This window comes from Fistularia commersonii, chromosome 2, assembly GCF_037954325.1.
Source record: "Fistularia commersonii isolate RoL2024-O1a breed Wild chromosome 2, RoL_Fcom_v1.0, whole genome shotgun sequence".
In the NCBI taxonomy this organism is placed as follows: Eukaryota; Metazoa; Chordata; class Actinopteri; order Syngnathiformes; family Fistulariidae; genus Fistularia; species Fistularia commersonii.
Window position 1 is genome coordinate 3,455,542 of NC_141285.1, and position 23,919 is coordinate 3,479,460.

The 23,919-nt window shown below is 37.7% G+C and overlaps 1 protein-coding gene across 1 annotated transcript; it reads right to left on the reverse strand.

The window, feature by feature from the left end:
* Positions 1-1,594: 1,594 nt before the first annotated feature.
* Positions 1,595-23,665, reverse strand: valopa (vertebrate ancient long opsin a). The gene is made up of 5 exons (XM_086164609.1): positions 23,215-23,665; positions 19,603-19,813; positions 15,924-16,041; positions 11,725-11,958; positions 1,595-6,871 (listed from the first exon to the last, which is right to left on the reverse strand). Exons 1-5 carry the CDS (start codon positions 23,576-23,578, stop codon positions 6,635-6,637), a joined length of 1,164 nt encoding a protein of 387 aa, XP_086020735.1. The 5' UTR covers positions 23,579-23,665; the 3' UTR covers positions 1,595-6,634.
* Between the last annotated feature and the right edge of the window lie 254 nt (positions 23,666-23,919).

Below are 23,919 nucleotides of genomic sequence, written 5' to 3' on the forward strand. Positions count from 1 at the left end.
TACAGAATAAATAACCAGTTGCAGTACAAACCACGGACAACAAATGGATATGTACTAAATAGTGAGCGTAAAATAATAAAAACAACAGGCAGGCCGCCTCCCCTGGGAACCAATGCCTCATGAGAAGCTATGAGGTTACTATCATGCATTTATGAAGGGACGCAAGTGTAGACAGGATAGGAAGAATGGGAGGAAGGAGAGAAGTTATTAAATCACGCAAATGGATCAGTCAAATTTCAATTGGAAGTCAGATGGAGCGTCCGAACCAGACCGTAGATCCAAAACAGTGACATAAAGCCGATAGACAGAACACCATCAAACCGTCCAAAAAAAAAATAGAGGTGGATGATCTACATGAAGAAATATCAAGGGATCATAAATCTGCATAGAGATGCTCTTATCAAATAAACGCAGCTTCAGAGAGGATTTAGGAATCCCATTAGCTAAGATCTAATTGAATAATAACATTACCTCCTCACAAGAGGAACTTAATATAAATCAAAGAAAAACAATTAGCTTATGAACTCATCTACTTGTATGAACTTTAAATCCTTTACAAATTAAACAACAATACAGGAAAATTCTCCGGAGCCGGCACGTAAAAGCAAAAATGTGGTCTTTGGCAAGTCTATAGGAGAGAAATGATTTCAAATGTTAACTGACAGCCATTCTTATTTTGTACTTAAGACCTTAAAACACTTTATAGCCTTGACTTTGACACTTTATAGTTTTATTTGTATTTCTTAGTCTCCCCCCCCTTTTTTTTTTACTGTTTATACAATTTCCTACTATTATTTATTATTGTTATGTTTTACTTGAAACTCTGGCGCAACAATTTCCTTCGGGATAAATGAAGTTGTTCTTATTCTTATTCTTACTCTTATAACTTCTTAGATATATTTAAAAAGCTTGCCCGGATACTTCAAATAACCAACACAGCAGGACCACCATCTGCTGGAAAACACGGGTTAATCAAATGAAACGGAACAATTTCTGCAATTTTTTTTCACTTTTAAGAAAACGCTGTGTGTTTCTACAGATAGATTTAATCCAATCCATATAATTATATTACCGTATGTAATCGAATTTATATTATTCCATAATAAAGCTGTTTATCAGTGGACTTATGCCTTTCTTATATACATGTGAATTTTCGACGGTAATGAATTGGCCAGTGCAGCAAGGAACAGAAATATCAACAGATCCAATTTGTAATTCAGCGAAACGTCAAAATCACAGGATATGCGAGAAAGGGTTGGATCCATCCAATTAAAGAAACATACGATTTACAGAGGCGACCTTTAACCCTGCAAAAATGTCACAGGGAGGCGGTGTGGTTTTTGCCTTACGGCTTGGTTCCATATTGCATCTCGAATGCAAAACATTATATTGTGACATCCTTCAAATACTCAATGTATTGCAAACCAAAAGAGCTACACCTACACATCGTTGAAGTGACAGCCTTGAGCTTGTTGTGATTTAAATCAAATCAAGAATGGAAAAATTTAGCAGAAAAATTTTTGCAGAAAAAATTTTGCGTTAAAGTGGAAGAGTGAGATCTCACAACACAATCAGGCTTTCTTATTGTCTTTATTATATTTGAAATCATGTACCAACAAAACAGCACAATGCATACTTCCTTTAAAAAAAATTATACTCAATACATACAGTTATATGACTGACGTGCATCGATGACCTGTAAACCCATTCTATCAAACTCAAGACAAAAGCACTGGCCGCAAAAGTGTACAGCAGAACAAGTCTTGATATGACTTGGTCAGAACAACAACATACATGTTGGAGGGTCGATATTTTTGGTAAGTGGGGCAGGAAATGTAACATTTTTAATGGGGTAACTTCACTCTCCTACCAGAGTGCAGTGAATCTAGAAATAATGGCACCAAATTGTTGGGAAATTGATTCATATCCTGTAAAGATGTCATGGTGACGTCACCCAAAAAAACAAAACAAAAAAAATAAAACCTAAACATGCAATCGAGCCTCTGTCGATCGTGCGCTCCTTTTTTTTTCTTTTTATTTCTTTTTTTTTATTGAGAATAAACAGAGGCAGCAACTGAAAACATTAACAGCCATAACAGGGTAAATACACACACAGAAAATATAAATATCTGTTTCTGGAGTATCGACTCCTTAGCCTTTGAAATATATATTGTCTGCTGAAGTGAACTTGTATTGTATCCTATGCATATTTTTATTTATCTACGGATATATTTTGTTTCTTTGTCATTTTTTTTTTTTTTTTAATGATTTACTTATGTATTCATTTTTACTTGTTCGATAGAGGTGGTTCAATGACATTCAGGACTATTACAGGACTGCTAATCTTTACTCTTATCAGCTAATTGATCAACAAACCTTTTCCACATAATAACCCTTTTAAGATGATAATCATATACCCAAAAGATCCCTCTAAAGGTTGAACTTTCATCACATTAATGTTTCATAACAGCCATAATTATTTCTTTATTATGTTTTCTGTCTGATAAATTACATCTCATAACACTGTCGTAGAGGCTGTTCACTTACAACCACTATAGAATGATCTGTATTTTACAACCTTTGGATTATCATTGACAAGAAGAAAGGTGAAATGTATTAAAATAGATAAAAAATCAGAATTGAATGATGCCCAAGATGTTGATGTTGGGTGTTGAATGTGGCAACAAGTGCATGTGGTGATACTGAGTGTTGTGTTCTGTTAATTTTAGTTGTGCACAATATACATAAAACACAAGCTTCTTCAGCTCAATCAGACCTGGGCATTTTAAGGCCCGCGGGCCACATCCTTCCTGTTTCGCTTCTTTATCCGGCCCGCCAAGCTATTTTCTTTTGACCATTTTAATTAGTATTTACATCAAAATTGAACTTAAAAAAAATCCTTATTTTTTCCGTTTATATAATTTTGTATGAATGATTAAATACACAATAATCTGGGTGTATTTATATGATCATTACTGATTTTAAAGTTGAAATAAAATGCCAAAAAAATTAAATATTTAAATTGCAATTTTAATTTTGTTCAATTTAAATCAGACCTGGGGATTTTCACATTTGGCCCATTTTGCTTTTTTATCCGTCCCGCCAAACTATTTTCTTTGACAATTTTAATCAGTATTTAAAACAATATTGAATTTAAAAACTCCATATATTTTCCATTTGTTTAAATTTGTATGGGTGATTAAATACAAAATAATGTCAGTACATTTATATGATTGATTCAAAGTTGAAATATAATGCCAAAAAATGTAAATATTTAAATTTAAATTTAAATGTTGTTCAATTCGCATCAATTGTAATCAGCATTTAAATCCATATTGAATCTAAAGTACTCCTTATTTTTCTGTTTATTTAATTTTGTATGGATGATTAAATACAAAATAATGTAAAGTAGTATGATAAAATAATATAAAATAAATAAAATAAAATATATGGTCGATTTTAAAGTTGAAATAAATGCCCCAAATTTTTATATTTAAATTGCAATCTTAATTTTGTTCAATTTAGATAACAAATAGTTGGCCCACGCATAAAAATCAAAGAAGTAATGTGGCCCGCCAGCCGAGAATTTTGCCCACCCCTGAGCTAGAACATTAAAATATGGTATAAAACTATTTTAAATGGAGGAAAAACTAGTTATGACGGTTTCAAAATATGGTGATTGTGAAGGGATGCAAATGGACCCGATGTTCCTGAGATCGCTCCTTTTTTTTATCGTCCAAAACACAGAAACGCTGCGGTGAATTTTTTCATCGCCAAACTTTTTGACAAAAAAATGACATTTAAAGCAGATAAAGCTGAAGGTTAAAGTTATCGAATTCTGTTGCTCACCAGCAGTTTCTTCAACCATCAGAAGTGAGCAGTGTTCTTCCTCATGTGACGATATAACTTCCCGATCATCCACATAGTTTTATATTTTATAACTGATCGGGCATTTGAAAATCATGGCAATCCCTCATTAACTCAGCCTTGTTTAATAATAATCTGTAATACTAAGGTAAAAAAAGAAACATAATCATTAAAAAGTAGTTGTGTATTGAAATGTGCCTCACTAGTTATACATTGGAAAACAAGGGGAAAACTGTCCTACAAACACGACCAGGACAGGTGATCACGTGACCGAATTTCGGAAAGCCAAGCATTTTAAACATCACTTAAAACGCGATAAGACGCAGCCGTGGAACATAAAGATGTTACAGCAGAAAACACCGGGGACCCAATCGTATCTGATCGTGGGTATTCTGGGCTGCTTATTTTTTACTGATTTCCATCTAAAGTTAGTCTAACTTGCAGAAACCCGAAGCTGGTTCTGCAACATCATAAATCAAGGGTTTAGAACCTGGTTGGATAACCAGGTGTTGCATAAAGTGCTGGGATGGAGTCATTAAAAAAATAAATACATTTAAAAACAAATCATTAACACACGGTAACATATGAAAATAAGAAAAAGACACGTGAAAAAGACTGTAATAGGTCCGTTTGATAATGAGCATCACAGTTAATTTGGCACAGACATGTTAATGTTTAACCGTATCGTAAACCCCCACCAGACTGTCTGAACACGACCGCAACAAATACCGAGAACACCGCGAACAGACACTACACCGTTACTTCTTTTAACGTAGTGAAACACCGTGAAGCATAGAGAACACAACAGTGTTTGACACATATCAATTAATACTGAACATACATGCACCACAAAGTCAAGTATAAGAAGTTTCAACACCCACTGCTACATCTACTGTAGCGAATGCCGAAGTGTTAAGAGTGTGTGAGGGTATTTCGCTTTAATATTGCTGTTGACCTGTGCTTATGACGGTAATACTCATTGCTTTTGTACATGGCAGCCTAGTTAAGCCACTCTTGTGCTAGTATATTTATTGACACATCGTCTCATCATCACAGTGCCTATAGAAAGCTTATCATTATACAGGCAGTGGACTGCAGTCCGTGTGTGTGTGTGTGTGTTGCTTTGAGTGTTTGTGTGCTTGTCGATCCCCTGCTGGCACTTCATAAATATGTTGCCTGTATCTACAGCGGCGGCCACAGAGACCCGTCTCCATGCCCTTCTGACCAGCTCCAATAAAGATGAAAGTTTTGAGCCGCCGCGTTGAACTAAAATTAAAGTATCCGGGAATTCAAAAGTGTGCTGTGTCCCCTTGACAAGCTGGAGATGAATGAAGATGCTGCCAAAGTAACGTAGTGAAACAGCATAGGAGAACAATGCTTTTTCTGCGGGCGCCGTCACAGGGCGGCTTCAAAAGACGAAGGCAAGGACATGATGAAAGGCTGGATCTATCGTTGTATTTGAGAAATACCGACTCGCCCTCCGTTAACTGATGTCAGGGGTTTGCAGGTCGAGCGGCCTCTCGTTGCACGCGGATGTGAAGGTAGACTGGAGTAAAGCGCCGGCAAATATGTGTGAACGTCCAAGACGGTCACTAGCGTTGATGGAGAACCGATATTTACAAGCGATCTAAAGCAGGGGTCGGGAAGCTGTTGGACTGGGAGAGCTATAAAAGCCAAATATTTCTAAATATATTTCATCGTATAGAATTTTTTTAACGTTAATACATTTTAAAATGTCTTATGTACTCCGTGGATTTGACCGTTTCACCGATGCAATTTGATCATTGCTTATTAGACGTACCGCAAATGCAAATTTCTCCGTCCATCGTCTTTATTTTCTTTTCGCCATCTTTCCCGTTACAAGGGTTGAAGCCGATAAACTGGTCAGCTATCTGATAAATTGAATTTCTTCACTTTTACGATGACGTGCGACAGGTGACCCGTGAAATTTATCTTCGAAACTAATTTCTGTTTACTTCGAAATGACACAAGAAAGTATTTTAAAATCAGTTCCAAACTGATTTTTTTTTTTTTTTTTTCCCGTCACCGGAAGAGCCGTATACAGGACTGTCTCAGAAAATTAGAAAATTGTGATAAAGTTCTTGATCTTCTGTAATGCAATTAAAAAAACAAAAATTACTTTTTCATGATATTCTAATATTTCGAGATAGGATTTTTGAGTTTTTTTAAGATGTAAGCCATAATCGCCATATTATATATTGCCTTGACATATACCTTGACAATTTATATTTTATTGTATTTCTTATTCTCCCTCCTTCCTACTATCTATTACTGTTATGTTTTTGCTTGAAACTCTGGCACAACAATTTCCTTCGGGATAAATAAAGTTGTTCTCATCTCATCTCATCTCATCTCATTAAAATAATAAAAGGCTTGCAATATTTCAGTTGATTTGTAATGAATCCAGAATGTATGACATTTTTGTTTTTGTAATTGCATTAGAGAAGATAAAGAACTTTATGACAATATTCTAATTTTCTGAGACCTGTATAGCTCCCGACCGCTGATCTAGAGGGTAAAGCTCTGAACGCGCACGGTTCCTTTTCGCCCCATTTTTTGTGCTTATTTCAATATATTTCTAACCAAACTACTAAACTCCAAGTGTCCTTAGCAACGCCGTGTGAATCCTCAACGGCAATAATAAAAAGAAAGTCCACAAGGAACACAGCTGGCGAATTACAGAAGATTAACATGAGGGTCGGAGGAGTGATCGATCAGAACACGGGCGCTGGGATAAGTTTCACCGTTACATCGGACACACTTTGTTTTCGGGAATGGGGAGCTGGGCGAAGGAGCCACAGTCAGTGGGGGATTCGTCAGACCTGGGCGATGTCGTTCCGCCCACGGGGATCCGGGCCGCGATGGCCGACATTTCTCCTGTTTGACTATCGGCGGTCGTTCCCGGTCGCTCGGACGTCTGGTTCATGTTGCTGTCCGGTATCGTCCCCATGCCGGTGAATAGCTGAATTAGGCACTTCCTGAACTGAAACAAGGGAAATAGGAAAATTAAAAAAAAAAAAAAAAAAAAACGCTGACAACAACAGTGTATTGGTCTTTAACCCTTGTGTTGTCTTGCGGGTCAAAAGTGACCCACTACCATGTTTAGCTGTAGAAAAAACACCTTAACCTATTTTTTTCCAGCTTGAAATTTTATGACTTTTCCTAAAGAGATCCCATAATTAGAAAAAGCGATACTTCTTTTTTGTTTATGTTTCCATGTGGGCTGTACACCACTAGGGTACAAAGATTGTCTTTGTCATTTTTGACCCGTAGGACAAGGGGAGTAAACACAATTTTAAGATTGCACGAGGGTTAAATCTTGACATGGAGGCTTGGTTAATATATATTTTTTCCAACTATATTGTCATTTATTCATTATCTATAGGGCTTTCCCTATCTTGTTGGATGAAAAGCGAGTTTCGCCTTTGGTCGGTTGCTAGTCGATCACGTTGAAACATACAACTTTTTTATTAACACATCTGAGCAATTAGAGGCGTTCCTATTAACCTACTGCATGTTTTTAACTAAGTCTTAACATTTCGTGTTTACTACTGCCGTTTAATACATGGAGACTCCACAAGGAGAGACCCCCCTTGTAGGAATCCAACCCCTCTATATTTTTCATAACTGGGAAAATCCGCTTTGACATTTACAATACTGTCGCATTTTAGTCCGGGAAAACACCTTGTTGACGGTAAACCGTGCATTTAATAAGCAATAGCTGTCGCACAACAGCCCGCAATACTACTAATTGTTCTCTATTTCAGGTAAAAAAACAAAACAGAATTCCTCGCACCCCAAAATCACACAGAAAACAAGCATCGACATAAATCCCAACATTTGTGACTCTGAGGCCACTGCGAAAAAAAAAAAGGACTTTCTAAAGAACTGCACAAGTAGAAAAAAGTTCTTCCAAAATTCCCTTTTTATCCATGCTGTAATTTGTAAAACTGACAGTCTTAACCTTTATTAATAATGAGAGTAAGATTTTTTTTTTTTTTTCCCGCTGAGAAAGTCACATAGTTGCGCACATTCCCATCTAAAGTTTCATCAGCCAGCCTCTGAAAAATGTGGGCTAATGACCCTTATTCACATGCACACAAGTAACGGTAATGACAGAAGGGGGGAAAAAAAAACTGTGCTTTTTCTTGACGACGGGTCAAATCCGTGACCCGCCGGTGACAGACTCGCTTCTTCAATCTTTAGTTTCCCGATAAAATCAAGCGATTTTATTGACAAGCGCCAACGTCTGCATCGACAAGGGTCGTCCCCGTGGTTGAAGGACTGGAAGTCAATGCTCATTACTTGGAGAAAGTTGGACGACCTATAAAAACACGATATCAATTTCTATTTGCGAGTCATATTTAGAAAAAAAAAACACTGTTTCATTGTGCCTATTAGTGAGTTTTTAAAGGTAGACTCTCCGTTGCCAGGGAAACGCTTGATATTTTAAAATCATCAACCAAATAAACCCTCCAGAGGTTGTTCTTGAAGCTCGACCCTCAAAGACTTAGCGTGATACTCTAATGATCGGGGTTTTTAATTTGAAGAAAAAGAAAAGCGCAATTCTTTATTGATTCAAAAAAACAATGAATAGGCTTCGAGCTGCAACAATTGATTAATCAAATACTTGTCAAGTATTAAATTGATGGCAATTATCTTTAGCATGTGTTACTCTGGTGAGACTGTTCATCCAAACCTTATAACAGAACTTTATTTTACATATTTTGATTCATGGAACTAATTGTTTTGACCCTAATTCTACAATCTACAATACCTGATTTAAGAAGTTGCGATCTTTTTCACCCCATTTTCTGTTCAGGTTTCTATATTTATATGTATTCAAAGCTGATGATTGACATTATTTTTAATCGTTTTAAACTCCAATGCTTTATCCTTTTACATTTCAAGCAAATAAATCAACAAACATCTCTATTTTTGGGAATAACTCTCTCTTTACTTTCTCAAGTAAAGAACATTTTGCGTTTAAAGGAACATCTATCTTCAACCTTGATGATCTTACTAATTTCCCCAGAAAGTACTTATTATTAAGATTATGATAATATAATCATAATAATCATCATTAAAATAATCACAATAAAATTATATATAATAATTATTACAATTATATATATATATATAATATACGTAAATTGTATCTATGTGTGTGTAAATATATATTGTAATATAATCATACACAATTATAGATTAAGTATAATGATTATTACAATACAAAAATTATAATAAATTATAACAAATAATTATGATCATTATATTTTTAGAATTAACTAAATATAGTTTTATAAAAAACAAAATCTTATACATTGGCCCTTTGCTCTGCAAGCGTCCATGTGCTTAACTTTAAAATGCATTGCTTTTACAATACACCCGTGGAGGGAATCAAGTCACAAAATGTCATCTTAATAGCTCTAAAACACATTTACCCTGCACATCCACAGTCATTAGCCCCATCTGCTTTATGTAGCTGCTCTAGATTAACAAGGCTTGTGACAAGGCTCTAGGCCTGCAGAGTGAATAACTTAATTATCATCTCACTACAACACTGTCATTCTTGTGAGCATATGTCAAAAGCAAGTGATCTGGACTTTATCCCTGCAGCATGATCTTGTCAATTTCTGTTTAGTATATATATTTATAGAAAAAAAAAGAATAATGAGTTCTGCTTCACAGCTGCCCTGCACTACTGCCATCCCATAATAGACTCAAAAGGTTGGATAGCGAGAAGCCAAACAGTTGCTTGGGGTTAATGGTTCATTTGGGGTCAAAGCAGTGGTGGGCCATCAGGGCCTGCAAGGCCTTCTCTGCTGGCCCAAAAGTATCTAAACAACAGACTGATTTTAATTATATTTTGTCCGTGAATACTTATCAAATAATTCCAAATGGTCTGTCCGCTTCCTTACGTAGCTTTTTCCTTGGCTGTGCTAATTCCAGACATGTATTTTCATATTAAAGTATTTAACCAATCACATTTCAGCCATTATTTGTTGCCAGGAGGGGTCAAAGTCGAAGACGTATTATGTAACACAAAGAGAGCGACTGTAAGGAAGCAGTAGAGGTCACTTGGGTTTTTTGTTTTTTTTTAATCAGAGGGAGCACCGCTTGCATTATAATTCTGCCTGACTGCCGTCCTATTTACATCCAGAGGATACTTCAGTGACATCGGACGACCCATTTAATCACAAAAGCGGGAAAAGCGCATGCAGAAAGTCTCACCGATGAGCCGGTCCAAGCCCGTGGATATAATTTATTAGATACACATAAATGATACATGACTTAGGAGAAGGGACATAAGATCATTACATCATAAAAATAAGTAGAGTTCAGCGTGAATTTAAAATGCAGCAAACTGACAAGAGCTTCTTAGTTCAGAGTGAAAAAGGAGCCCAAAAAGTGGAGGTAGAGCAAACTGTTAAACTGAACGCTGACCGCCTCTCGGATTCTCGACGCGATGCAAATTGGCCCAGTTTTCACTTTTAACAAGTTTTCATCTGCAACTGGAACATGATTCAAACTACGAACTTAACGTCCTCATAATTAAGACATTAACTATGTCAAACCTTAATATAACCTGAAAATCAGAACCCTTCTGATTTACTGAAGCGCTACCCAGTTCATATTTATCTTCTATATTTATCTTTATTTTTTGTATCGATTCTTTCATGTCCTCAACATAAATCCGGTTTCACCAGATGCTGTAAAACTTAAATTTTACAACAGCATAAGCAATCAGCATCGTTACCGCTAACTTCCAGCTGGTGCCATATTGAATTATTGACAATTTGTCTCTTTGGTTGGTTGCCAGTGTTTTAATTTACAGTTTCCTGTGTCACATGACGGTTAAATGATTATTTTTAGTCGTCCGTATTAGTGTCAGATCGGGTCGATAGTTTGTACAAACAACATTGATAGTGTTCGTCCGGAAGCTGCTGTCGAAGTCCCTTTGCAGGACTGTATCTCCTGCAGTTTTGACCACATTGCAGTTTCCCTAAATTTAAACCATTTTTTTTCTTTGTTTTTATATTATTGTTGCTTGAGCCTCATAAAAAAAAAATTCAAACTGTTTTTTACTGTTTTTTTTTTCAATGCTAAATTATGATATTATGAGCTGCAAAACAATAGTAAAGACGAGCCACAAAGAGCTAATTATTTGCTGATTCAGCATACTGAGAGAGATGCAAAACTCGACTTGTTTCTTTGACTCTAATTATCTCTTATTATTTAAAAAGTTAACATTAAGCTCAGTCGAAAAAAAAAAAAAAAAAACAAGCCGAGGGGAGGGTTATTTCTCACAGACATCTGCATCAGCTAAACATTCAAAAGTAATGTTGGTTTCTTCCAAGCTGGGATGCTGTGCACTTCTTTCCTACCGATCCGTGACACAGAATCAGTTGGAGGATGTTTTTTTTTTTTTTTTTTTGTTAACTAAAACCTCTTCCTTTCCCATTGATGGTGTTGTGCACTTCAAATTTGCTAAGCTGAATAGTGTCTGCCTCATTTACGCTCAATAAAGTCATCAACACCAAAAAAATGACACAAAAGTCCAGCTCTCTCCTTTTGCAGCTACAAACATGGCAAGTATAATATAGGTGAGTGGTAAATATTTCAACGGAGTCCCCACAGAGCGTGGAAAATTGTACTCTCTGTTGCAAAATTCATTTATTCATTGGCCATGCATTATTGAGTGACAGGCTAACTCCCAACAAAAAAAAAAAAAAAAAACAGGAAAAAAACCTCTGAGATTTTGAAGATTTCATTTACTACATCGACGGAATTTAGTTACAACCCCGAAAAAGCGTCGCTACTGCGAAAGCTTACCTGTTTGTTCATGAAGACATAGATGACTGGATTGTAAACAGCAGCCGTCTTGGAGAAGAAGGCGGGAATGGAAGCCAGCCTGGGATCCAGTTCAATGGTCGGATAAGCTGTGACCAGAATGGAAAAGGCCGCGTACGGCGTCCATCCAACCATGAACGCCACGATCATCACCACCACCATCCGGGTCACCTGCCGTTCAGGCTTCCTGGCGGTTGCCAGGCGACCGTGAGACACCTAAGAAAAAGCAAGACACCCGTCACTATTTTTCCAGAATGGTAAATAAAGTATTTTCCCGAATCACTTTCTTCCCTTTCGACGACCTAAAAAAGAGATTGCCGTCGTGTTTGGATTCAAAAACAACAAATCAATAGTCTCACGCCTTTAAGAGAAGCGGCCACTGAGTGCATCGCTAACAAAAAGGCGCTTTTACAAGGAAGCAGATGAACAACCGATCAGCTTTGAGTGTTAGAAGGGTGATCCACAGCAAAAGAAATGGGATGTAAAACTTCCACAGCTCCAGCAAAAAAAAAAAAAAAAAAATAGAATTATAAATTATAATACGTATGGTTTGGTTTTTTGCATCGATCTGGAGTAAATTTGAAAAACAAAAAAAAGGACTATTTAAAAGTCCAGATTGGATGTGGGTTTGCCCTCGACGGTGAAAACTAATTTGAAGACACATCTTTTGCAGAAAGAAATGGAGGATATAAAACCTCCACAGCTCAAGCACCATTTAAAAGAAGAAAAAAATATATACATGTATATATAATACTACACTATGTTTGAAATTTTGCATCAATCTGAATTAAATTTGAAAAAAAAAGGACAATGTAAAAGTCAGGATTGGATGTGGATTTGCCCTCGGCAGTGAAAACTAATTTGGAAACACATCTTTTGCAGAAAGAAATGGAGGATATAAAACCTCCACAGTTCAAGCACCATTAAAATATATATATATAATTATACGTTATAATACATTATGTTTTGATTTTTGCATCAATATGGAGTCAATTTGAAAAAAGAAAAAAAAGGACAATGTAAAAGTCAGGATTAGATGTGGGTTTGCCCCCGGCGGTGAAAACTAATTTGGAAACACATCTTTTGCAGTTAGCGCGTTATGCATATTGCATATATATCAAAACTACTTCCTATACACAAAATCTTCCTCGGGGTAAAAAAAAAAATGGTAAGTGACAGGACGTGATGCGTCCTGACTTAAATTAGCCTGATTTGAACATAAACACCTTGCCTCTGTCGGGGGTGGGAGGGTAATAAATCCCACAAGGTCAGCATGAAAACCAAACAAAACAAAGAAAATCTTTAAGCTACGTGAGCAAGAATCAGTATGCAATCATAGAAATCTTATTTTAATTAAATAAGAATATTTAGCAGCTATGTAGCATAGCTTAACATCTTAATACTCACAGGAAATTTGTTAAAATTACTGCAGCAAGACTAAATATATCACCTTTTCTTCAGTCCTTGTCAGTCTTGATCCAGTGCAAACAGCCCATAATGATACTTGACAGGTTTGTGACCCCAGAAGGGATAAGTCTGTCGCTAACATTGCGATGAAAAAAAATCAAACGACATAAAATAAATGAAATGAAGATAATAAAACGGGACTTGTAATAATAATAATGATATGATGTTGATGAAACTAAAAAGAATTGACTCTTGTTTGGAAAAAAAAAAAAAAAAAAAAGCGCAGGGGTCACTGAATGCGTGATGAGGATGAACAGGATGTGAGTCATATGAGCAGACGGAAGACGGAAGACGGAAGAAGAACTTAAGGAACCAGAAAATTATAACCTCTGTTTGGATCTCCTATTATTCTGCTTGAACCCCTTAAACAAACCTCATGAGGATTTAAAAAAAAACAACATGTGTCTTAAGACTTTCCACGCACTTTCAGCCGGCCGGGAAGATTAATTAATGATGGCTTTCGTCAGTCGCGCTTTTCAATCTACTAATTACTTCGATGTGATAAATTATGAGTGAAAAGATGAGTGTGTGTTGTCCTGTTTAAGCCAGGGGTCCCCAAATTTTTCCCTTCTCTGACGGGGGGCCGGGCCAATTTTTAACAAAAATGTGGCGATCGCAGAGGTGTCTAAACGTAAACATTTATTATTTTCCAGAAAGCCACACGTAACCGAAAATTAACCCTTTTTGGGATCTTGACAGGAAAAAAAAATCAGAAAATAAATAAGAACATTATGAATAAAATAAATAACACTATCTATAAAATAAATAAAGTTAATAACACTATTTATGAAATAAATAATAACCAAATAACCCTTTTTAAGTTTTTCACAAATATTCTCGTAAACATTTATTGTTTTCCAGAAAACCACAAGTAACCAAAAATTACCCCTTTTTGGGATCTTGACAGGAAAAAAAATCAAAAAATGAATAAGAACATTATAAATAAAATAAATAGTACTATCTATAAAATAAATAAAGTTAATAACACTATTTATGAAATAAATAATAACCAAATAACTATTTTCAAGTTTTTCACAAATATTCTCATAAACACTTATAGTTTTCCAGAGAGCCACAAATAAAAATTAAGAAAAATAAATTAAATTAAAGCCAAAAACAAACCCTTTCTGGGATCTTGACAGGAAAAAAAAATCAGAAAATAAATAATAACACTATAAATTAATAATGCCAGTTGACACAGCCTTTTTTTGGAATTGAACAAAAAAATAATCGCTTGTCCACTGCAGGTTAAATACCCTGAATTCTGAATCTATTTTTCTCTTACCTAATCTTTTTGCTATAAGAATTTTTTTTTTTTTTTTGAGGGAGGAGTACAACCTGCAGAGAGGTGGAATAAAATGTTACATTCTATGCATGTACAAGTCACGATTTCATGGCCAGAATGAAAAAAATAAGAATTATAACGCATCTCTGGTATTGTTCAGGGGCCGGGCAAAATTGCGGAGGTTTAAGCAGAGTTTTGCATGAAGGAGAGCTGAAGTAAGTCTGTCCAAAATTGTTCTAAATACATCAGACAAATGCATGTGGGTTCTTTTTTTTCGCACGTGCTTAGCGCAGACATTGGTGTACAGTAAAAGCTTAAAGATGCATTTTCATCTGAATGCAAAGTGGTTCATCACACGTCTACAGATATATGTTTTCTTCTCCCGAGTCCCCGGGCTCTCGCATTTTGCAGGTTATCACGCTCATGCTTCCTATTTCTCTGTTTCTTCACTACTGTCGCCGAGCGTTCGCTAATGGGGGAATGTTTGGTTTCTGTAAATCGTTTTAAAGAATGTGGTCCGAACTCGCTCCGCCGTTTTATTCATATAAATAAAATCGGACTCGTTTTTGACATTTTTGATAAGGGTTGCAAGTCGACGGAACTTTTTCCATTTGTTCAGAAATCCGTTTGGCTCTAAATCCATCGTATTCCACTTCCAGAGGTTTGGAGTTGGACCCAGGAGGACAGAAATCTGGAAGTGATCAATATCAGCAAGACCTTTGCATTTCCAATCAGGATTATTGCCAAAATCTAATGACTTTTCTTTGTCAGTGTTGCTCAAACCTTATCCCTGCCTTATAGATTACTGTAAATCGTTTTGGGTTATTTTTTTCCTGAGTAACAGAAATCTATCAACCACCCCACCAAGTTGTGAAAAATACAAATATCGCTCAAATTCCCACCTCACTGCACTCACTCCGTGGTCTTCAAATTTTTTATTATTTGTTGAAAAACACTCCACCGGCAGGCACCATCCCTTTTTTTTTTTTTCTTTATTTCCACAAGATGGCCCACCTCTCTGGGTTTTTCTTATGCATTTATAATTTTTTTCTTTTTTTTCTAATTCATTTCTTTGTGTCTGAATTACCGGTTCATCTTTACATTTCGCCTGCACCGAATCCCCGTGGCAGGTTTGAGCGAACGGAGCGGGAAAAACAGCAAAAGCTTGATATTTACAGCAGCTCAAAGCATGTGGATTTTCATGATGACTATAATCCGTCCATCCGTCTTTCTATATTCCTTTCGTTCGGAAAATCTCGGCGACATCTTTGACGGATCCCCTTTATGATGATAGCCTCTTAGAAAGCAGGATGCCGCATTTACCGTATAGAGCCGAGATGACACCTGCGACGTCGGCGTGAAAAGGGAAATGTTTCCCGACATAAATGGACGCTTCCGAACGTGTCGCGACAAAAAAGCCGCCACTGACCTTTCGGAGCTTTCGCAGGAGCTTTCCGTAGCAGAAGAAAATCACACCGAGAGGCAGGATAAAACATGTGGCGAAGAAAGTGATGATGTAGCTGTGGTCTATCACATTGGATGAATACCTGTTCAGGAGCACACAATAAAGCATTTAGTCGAAGCAGAAACCGGCAACGCGCACGTTTGAAAGATTATCAAGATTTTGTGATGACAAAGCGGACCCATGGTGACCGAAGTGATCCAACTGAAACATCTCTGTTGACGACCCCTTTAAGAACTAAGCGATCCCATAATTTCACAGTTAAAATCTGCCTGTGAAATTTCAATTTGACATTCAGAGGTTTTTTATCTTGCTCCGCAAAAAAGACGGTTTTCGCACTCCATTTGAGCTTCACTAAAAAAAAAAAATAAAAAAAAATTGAAATTTCACAGATGAAACGAGTCTCGCTGACACAATTAGCGTCCCCTCTGCGTAATTATGCTACTTCCATGAGAAAAACGTGCCGTCGTCAAGTTAAACAAGTTCTGGTTTTAATTTGTAGGCGGCTGCCAGGGATGCATGGGGCATCTAAGTGTGTGTGTGTGTGTGTGTGTGTGTGTGTGTGTGTGTTTGTGTGTGTGTGTTACGGGAGTGCATTGCTTGTATCTTAATCTCTGTTGAACCAGGAAAGTGGGGATTAGCGCACAGTTGTGTTCCATGCCTCGTTCCTCTTATTTAGTCATAGCGGGTTAGCTGTGGGTCATAGACTGCTTTGAATGAACAAGTCATCTTAATAACTTTGAAATTCCGCACTAAAAGATTTGCAAAGTACAAATCTTGTAGTATGGTACCCTTTCCAGAAATCCAAGGCCCCTAGCCACTCCCTCCCTGGGGGCCTCGTGAGGAAATTCTCTGTGATCCCTTGTTGGATGAATGGGTCTGTGTGCAGATTTAACCACAAATGCAGTTTGCTTATGTTCAGAGGACTCACTGAACCCTCCAGTGGCCACAACTAGAACAGCAAAACAAATGCAAAACACAGAACCCTTTTTGCATTGAAAACCCAACGCATACAAATGTAAAATTAGAAAAAAATAAAATTAAATTAAATAAATATATATATATATATATATTTGCACTATGGTGCATGTGTTCTCACTTAACAAAGAAGCATACATAAGAATGAACAAAAACAACCTTTTAATTTGATTAAAATTAGTTATTAAAAAATAATCTGAATAGTAATAAATAAATACAATAATAATAATAATAATAACAATTATTATTATTATTATTAGTAGTAGTAGTAGTAGTAGTAGTAGTATAATTATTATTATTATTATTATTGTTATAAGCGTTGGGCATTTATGTTTAAAAGGTTTAAGTTATTATTATTATTATTATTATTATTATTATTATTATTATTATTATTATTATTATATCATTATTATAAAAGTGTTGGGCATTTCTGTTTAAAAGGTTTAAGTTATGCACCTTTTTACGTTTAAAAGTTGGTGGTTCTGAATGTGCGTGTTTTCTTGCAATCTGCTGGACATTAAAAATTGTTCAAATAATGTATTAATGAAATAATGATGTGCTTCCGATGTCCAGCGGATTTTTCAAAGGAATTCGTATGTTTACGACAAGGATATGAACAAATGTAAAACAAAGACGTGTAACACACTTTCTTCCAAATCCGATGGACTACGTATTTGTGAAAGGACCTGCATCAGAATTCCATCGAGTCCTTCCCTCCCTTTCACTCTAATTCATAAAGAACATTTAAGAAGGAAAAAGTCCTTGCATTTTTGTTTTATTTTATTTTTTCAATGTATCAATCGTATTAAAGGTAGCTTCTTGTTCATTTCCAGGTAACCTCCTGCTTATTATGAGTTGAATTTTGTCGCTAATCAGGTCATTTGTGCTAAGTTTGATGTCATTTCTTGTTGATTTTCAATATTTTATGTGTTTGTGTCCTGCCAAATGTTGGATTACATCTTTGCTTTTTCTGTAATTTGGGTCGGGGTCAAATATAGGTCAGTCAACCAAAAGCGTTAAACCTACTGTGCCTTTTTGTGTGCGAAAAGTAACTGAAAATTGAAGTACAAAAAGAAAAAGAAGATGACAATGAAGATAATACATTATTATGCTCGGTTATTACAGCGTCATTAGCGAAGGGTAAATAGTTCGAGACTTAATTTACACCCGGTAATTTCCCTGAAAACATTGAGATTTCACATTTTGAGCCGTAATCTGAACGCTGGCAGGGATTTGAAAAGGTCAGCAGTATGTGAGCGTCGCATCGCATGACAGAGATTCTGTCAAGTGAGGTTCCAAGAAGGCGCCGCTGTCGAAAAACCTCGATTTCCCCGGTTTTAAATTATTTTATCGGTCTGACGGTGGCGGGGACGCCGTCCAAGAGTGGGCAGGAAACTACTAACGTGTATTATAAATTAATAAAAACCAGAATTAATGACTTCCACGTCTGATGAAACTAAAAGCCCAGGACTGCCCTGTCGCTCGCAAGACGACGCTCGATCGAAAAAAAAAAAAAAAAAAACGTTGAAATCTCACAAAAAAAAAAAAAAAAAAGATGCACATAAACAAAGTGTTGGAAATGCATCTTCGCCCAAGAAAGCGCTCACGCTGCGTGCAGCCGCTCGGGAATAGGGTTATCTCTGTAAGGTGATTTCTTAATTGTTTTGTCTGGACACACACACACACACACACACACACATGTGCGCGTACGTGTGCGTGCCTCAACCGCGCAATGGTTTCCTCGTAGGGCCCCCCTCGCTGCACATCTTTGATCAAAACGGCTAAATAGCATTACCCAGATGGCACCCGGAGGTCAAAGGTCAGGGACGACTTCGGTCCGAGACGAAGCGGCTGAGGCGCCGATGTCCGTCCGAACCAACGGGCCGAATCTAAAACGTCTCCGACTGTTTGCGTTGCAGGCGCGCGGTTGTAAAATGTCCACTACAGATGGAAATTAGCTATGAGCTATAATCTGGTACAAACAGCTCTGCCTCTGTGCTTAATGTAATTGTACACTGTCTTAATAAACTTCTAAACAAACAAACAAATAAATACACCAGGAGAATGCCGCGTCGTGTTAAAGATCGACGTTAAAAAAAAATCGTCAGGACCCGAGCGGTGTCTAGGCTTTGTTTTTAATTCCATCTGAAAAGAAAATAGAAAATAAAAAGCCTCGACATTTACTGTTAATTCCCCGTAAATTGAGTAGTACCACTATTTTTGAAGCTCGTTCCTTAAACATAATAATATTTAAAATATTACGCAAGAGCGATTGTTTCTCTGAATGGACACACTAAGGAAATTCTTGGAAATAAAAGGGTTGCCCTGACCAAATTGCAAAAAGCATGTTTTTGGCAGACCCGGTTGACCTGGAAAAGTACAAGCGCATGGATTTTCATGCCTGAAGCAGCAAAATATTGGATTTGAAAATATTAATAAACAAAATAGCGATCCGTCTTTTCATAAACAACGGTTCGGTTCTCGCGGATAACCCGCCAAACGTCGATCGATCTCTTTTCATTTTTTTTTTTTTTTCTCGCCGGAATCCCGCGGAAAAACACGCCGGCACATCACATGGAAATAAAAACAAAATAAGCGAAGAGGTTTAAGGTGACTCTCAACGTCAGAGGTTTGAACCGAAGAAGACGATGGAAGGTCTTTTCCTCACCAGTCGGGCTCACAGGTGGTTCCGATCTTGCTTACAGTGTATCTGTTCCAGCCCAGCACGGGAGGAAAGGTCCAGATGAAGGAGAAGGTCCAGACAAACAGGAGACCCAGGACGGCGTGCTTCGCCTGCAACCTGATGTTCCCCAGAGGCCGACAGATTACGAAGAATCGTTCGAAGGACAGAACGGCCAGCGACCAAAGAGCCACGATCCCTGAGGCAAACGGCAGGAGATCAGGAGGACATTTGCACAAAAAAAAAAAAAAAAAAAAAAAAAAATGGACATCACCAAAATCCCTGGAATTTGTTTTTAATATCAATGAAAATAACCCCTCTGTTTTTCATTTTGTTATCCAACCGTGATATTTGTTCTTTGTGCCGCACGATCTCAGATTTTGCATTTCTTATTAGATTCTTAACGGCGCCTTCGGCTCGAGGGGTCGCATAAACCCCCGACGCGATCCGATTAAGACCCGCTTCCGCGAAGCCGCTCCCCTAAATTTGACAAAGAATTGTAATTCTGCAACACGCTGAGGTAACAGATCCGGGTCTAATGGGTTTTACGAGATCGCGCTTTTCGTAACAACTCGGTAATTACATTTTTCTCTCCGCGTCTACGATGGGTGTTGTTTGATTACGACACGCGCGTTTAAGCGAGCGCCGTCGTAAATATTCCTTAATAAGACCAACTCGAGTACTCTGTTGCTACTTTTGGTGAAAACCGGAGCTGATGTTGAAACATCTAGAGCGGATCTGGGCATTTTACGGCCCGCAGGCAACATCCGGCCAGTTTAGCTTTTTTATTCAGCCCGCCAAACTATTTTCTTTGAATATTTGAATAAGTATTTTCAATCAATATTGAATTTGGATTTTTTTTTCCGTTTGTTTAATTTTGCATGGTTATCATTAATGATCTTAAAGTTGACATAAAATGCCCCAAAAATTTGAATATCTAAATTTTCATTTTGTTCAATTTATAAATAAAATAAGAAATCAAATTAAAAAGAATAAATAAGAAATTGAATAAGAACAAATAAATAATAAAAATTAAATAATAAAAATTAAGTGGTAAAAATTAAATAATAAAAATTAAATGATAAAATGTAAATAATAAAAATTAAATAAGAAATGAAATAATAAAAATTAAATAGGAAAAATAAAATAAGAAATTAAATAAGAAAAATTAAATAAGAAATTAAATTAAAAAATTAAATAACAAAAATTGAATAAGAAAATAATAAGAAAAATTAAATAAGAAATCCGCGGGGATTAGAAAATAAATAAATAAATAACGCACCCCGTCCTGACTGGAATAATAAAATCGTCCACCTCGCTTAGTGTCATCACTTTCTAATTTACTCTCCCATACTAAATCCGTGCATCCTTTCACACGCGTGTGAGACGACAGGTAATACCGACACACCAAGACTCGCCGTCAGTCACGAAAAGGTCAGGCAGTTTCTTCCTCCCATCCTTGGGTTGCCATGTGCCGCAGCAGCTGCTTGTTGCTTTTTTTTTCATATACATGTAAATATATATAAATGCTGTCAATAATACAAGAAGAGAGAGAAGAATCTATCTCTTTCATTCATTATTTTTAACATTTCTCCTGCACTTTGGGTCATGGAGGTTTACAGGGCGAACTTCTAGAAACATACAAGCGTTCACCCACTTATTCACACGTTTAATGCGATACACGAGAATCCGCGCTCTCGTTCGCACATCTGAGCGTCTCCGGCGAACCTACCGAATGGATTCGGACTTTGGAAGGAAACTGGAGAACCCCGATAAACCCGAAACACGCGCGGAAAACACGCAAACTCCAGAATCTATCTCGTCAATTGAAATGTTCGCCGGTCCGAGTCCGACCGACGGAGGATGTCGTCAATGGAATTTCCAATATCGACCAATCAGCTTACGTTCCTTGCGCGCCAAGTCCACGTACTTCTTTCGGCGAAACATATTCAGGCGATCCAAAGCGAGGAAAGCCATCGATCACGATGTCCCGGCGGTTATGATCAGATATGGATCCGTTGACGTCGGCCGACCAGAAATCGGTACCGATATATGTCGCACAGTCTCGCTAAAACGTCCCGGGGAAATGGTTGGATTTTGGTTTACTCGATGGAAACCGACAGCGATAACATCTCGGTTTTCATCCTCTGAAACGAACGAAGATTTTAATCACGTAACTGAACGTACGAGTTTAAACGCATCGTCTCACGTTGGAGGAATAATTGTAAAGTGCATAAAATCGGCTGCACTGAGGAGCCCTAATCTGGTTTTGGTCACGTGATTCTAATCCAGACTTAATCCTGAGCTCATTCACACTTTTTGAAAAGGGTTTGTGGGGTTTCTGGTCATTATAGTTAATAATGACGAAAGGGATAATACGTGTAGGTATTTGGACTTTCCCAACTCGTCCGCGACCCACTCGTGAAAAAACCCACGAGTGGGTAGAAACTTATAAACTTGCACGGATTTGGGAGGAAAAACATAATCCACGCACTGTGTGAAATGCTAATGTTGGTCACGGTTATGGCGAGTCACGCAACGTCCGTGTCCGCCGCGCACTCACCGCCAACTCCACGCGTTGAGCGTGTTTTCAAAAACAACCCGTTCAAATACACACCCGTGTTCTTTTAATTGTCATAATTGTTATTATGATCACCACTTTCACTATTGTTGTTCTTATTTTTTCTTATTATTATTTTTTTCCGTGCGTGTGGCGATTCGGTATCTCGTGCACAGGTTTATCGCGGATTTTCCACGCGGTGTTGCGTTCAAAGACCGCAGGAAATAATAGTATCATAACAGTATCACATCAATTCCGTGCGGTTTTTTTTTCATTTATACTTTAAAATACTTTTCCTGATCCAACCCAGCTTCTTATTTCTATTTTAAAACTCTTTAAATCACATTTATCACGTAATTTCTGACGACCGTGCTTTTTTTTTTTTTTTTGTTAAGAAACGCTCGCAATATTTGTGCTTTTGTTCACGTTTACGAGCGATCGCTTCACTTTACGGCGACCAAAACAACTTTGAATTCTCTTTCTGAATCTTGAAGAATAATTTGATTTAGTTTTATGTATGATTATATATATATACTGCTCAAAAAAATAAAGGGAACACTTGAACAACACAATGTAACTCCAAGTCAATCACACTTGTGTGAAATCATAGTGTCCACTCAGGAAGCAACACAGATTCATTTTGACTTGTTTTAAGGACATTACATCAAAGTTGGATCAGCCTGGAGTTTGTTTTTACACTTTAATTTTGAGTGTGATTCCTAATCCAGACCTCCATGGGTTGATACAATTGATTTCCATTGATCATTTTTGTGTGATTTTGTTGTCAGCACATTCAACTGTGTAAAGAGCAAAGTATTTCATAAGAATATTCCATTCATTTAGATCTAGGATGTGTTTTTTAAGCGTTCCCTTTATTTTTTTGAGCAGTATATATATATATATATATATATATAAATGAGTGTGTGTTTTATGAACAGCCAAGACGCGCCATGCGGAGCGACACTTACAGTCAACGTTACCATCGAAATGATAATAATTATTATGATAGGGAAATAAATGAAGAAAAAAAATACACCTACCGAAAAAAGTCACGGCGAAACCCTCCAGCACGCAAGCCCACTGGCCGAGGAAGAAATAACCTCTGGCGTTTGTCAGGAAACTTATAACTCCGCCGGTGAGGGAGACCAGAAAGTCCGCGATGGCGAGATTCACAATGATGTAGTTCAAGGGTTGTCGGAGTTGTTTGTACTTGAAGGTGACGTACATGACGAGGAAGTTCTCGCTCAGGGACAACGAGGTCACCACGAACATCAGCACGGCCAGGATGGTGAAGTTCCACGGCGCGATGTTTCTGATGGGTCCCGTGAAAGGGTCATCCGTGGCGGGGAGTTCTGCAGCCACGGTGTAGCTCACGGCGTTCACGGAAAGACTTAAAGTATCCATGGCGCTGCGCTCCGGTGCCGGAGCGGATCTACGCGGGCGTCACCATGCTTTTCTGCGTGTCCGCCGCCGCCGCTGCCACCCGTGACGCACGAGTTAAAATCCACGCAGGCGGCACGGTGCAGGGGATCCCCGCAGGAGGAGAGCCACCGGGAGGCATGGGAGTGGGAGTGGGAGTGGGGGGGTTAGGGGGGAGGAGGAGGAGGCGTGGAAGTGCCTGCAGCCGCTCCGGCAGCGAGTGCGTAAATGAGCGCTCCGTGGCATCTTGGAGGCGGTTTTATAGGCGGTTCCGTGTCCGCCGCTTCGCTTCCGTGGGAGGCAGGACGCCACCCGTGGACACCCGT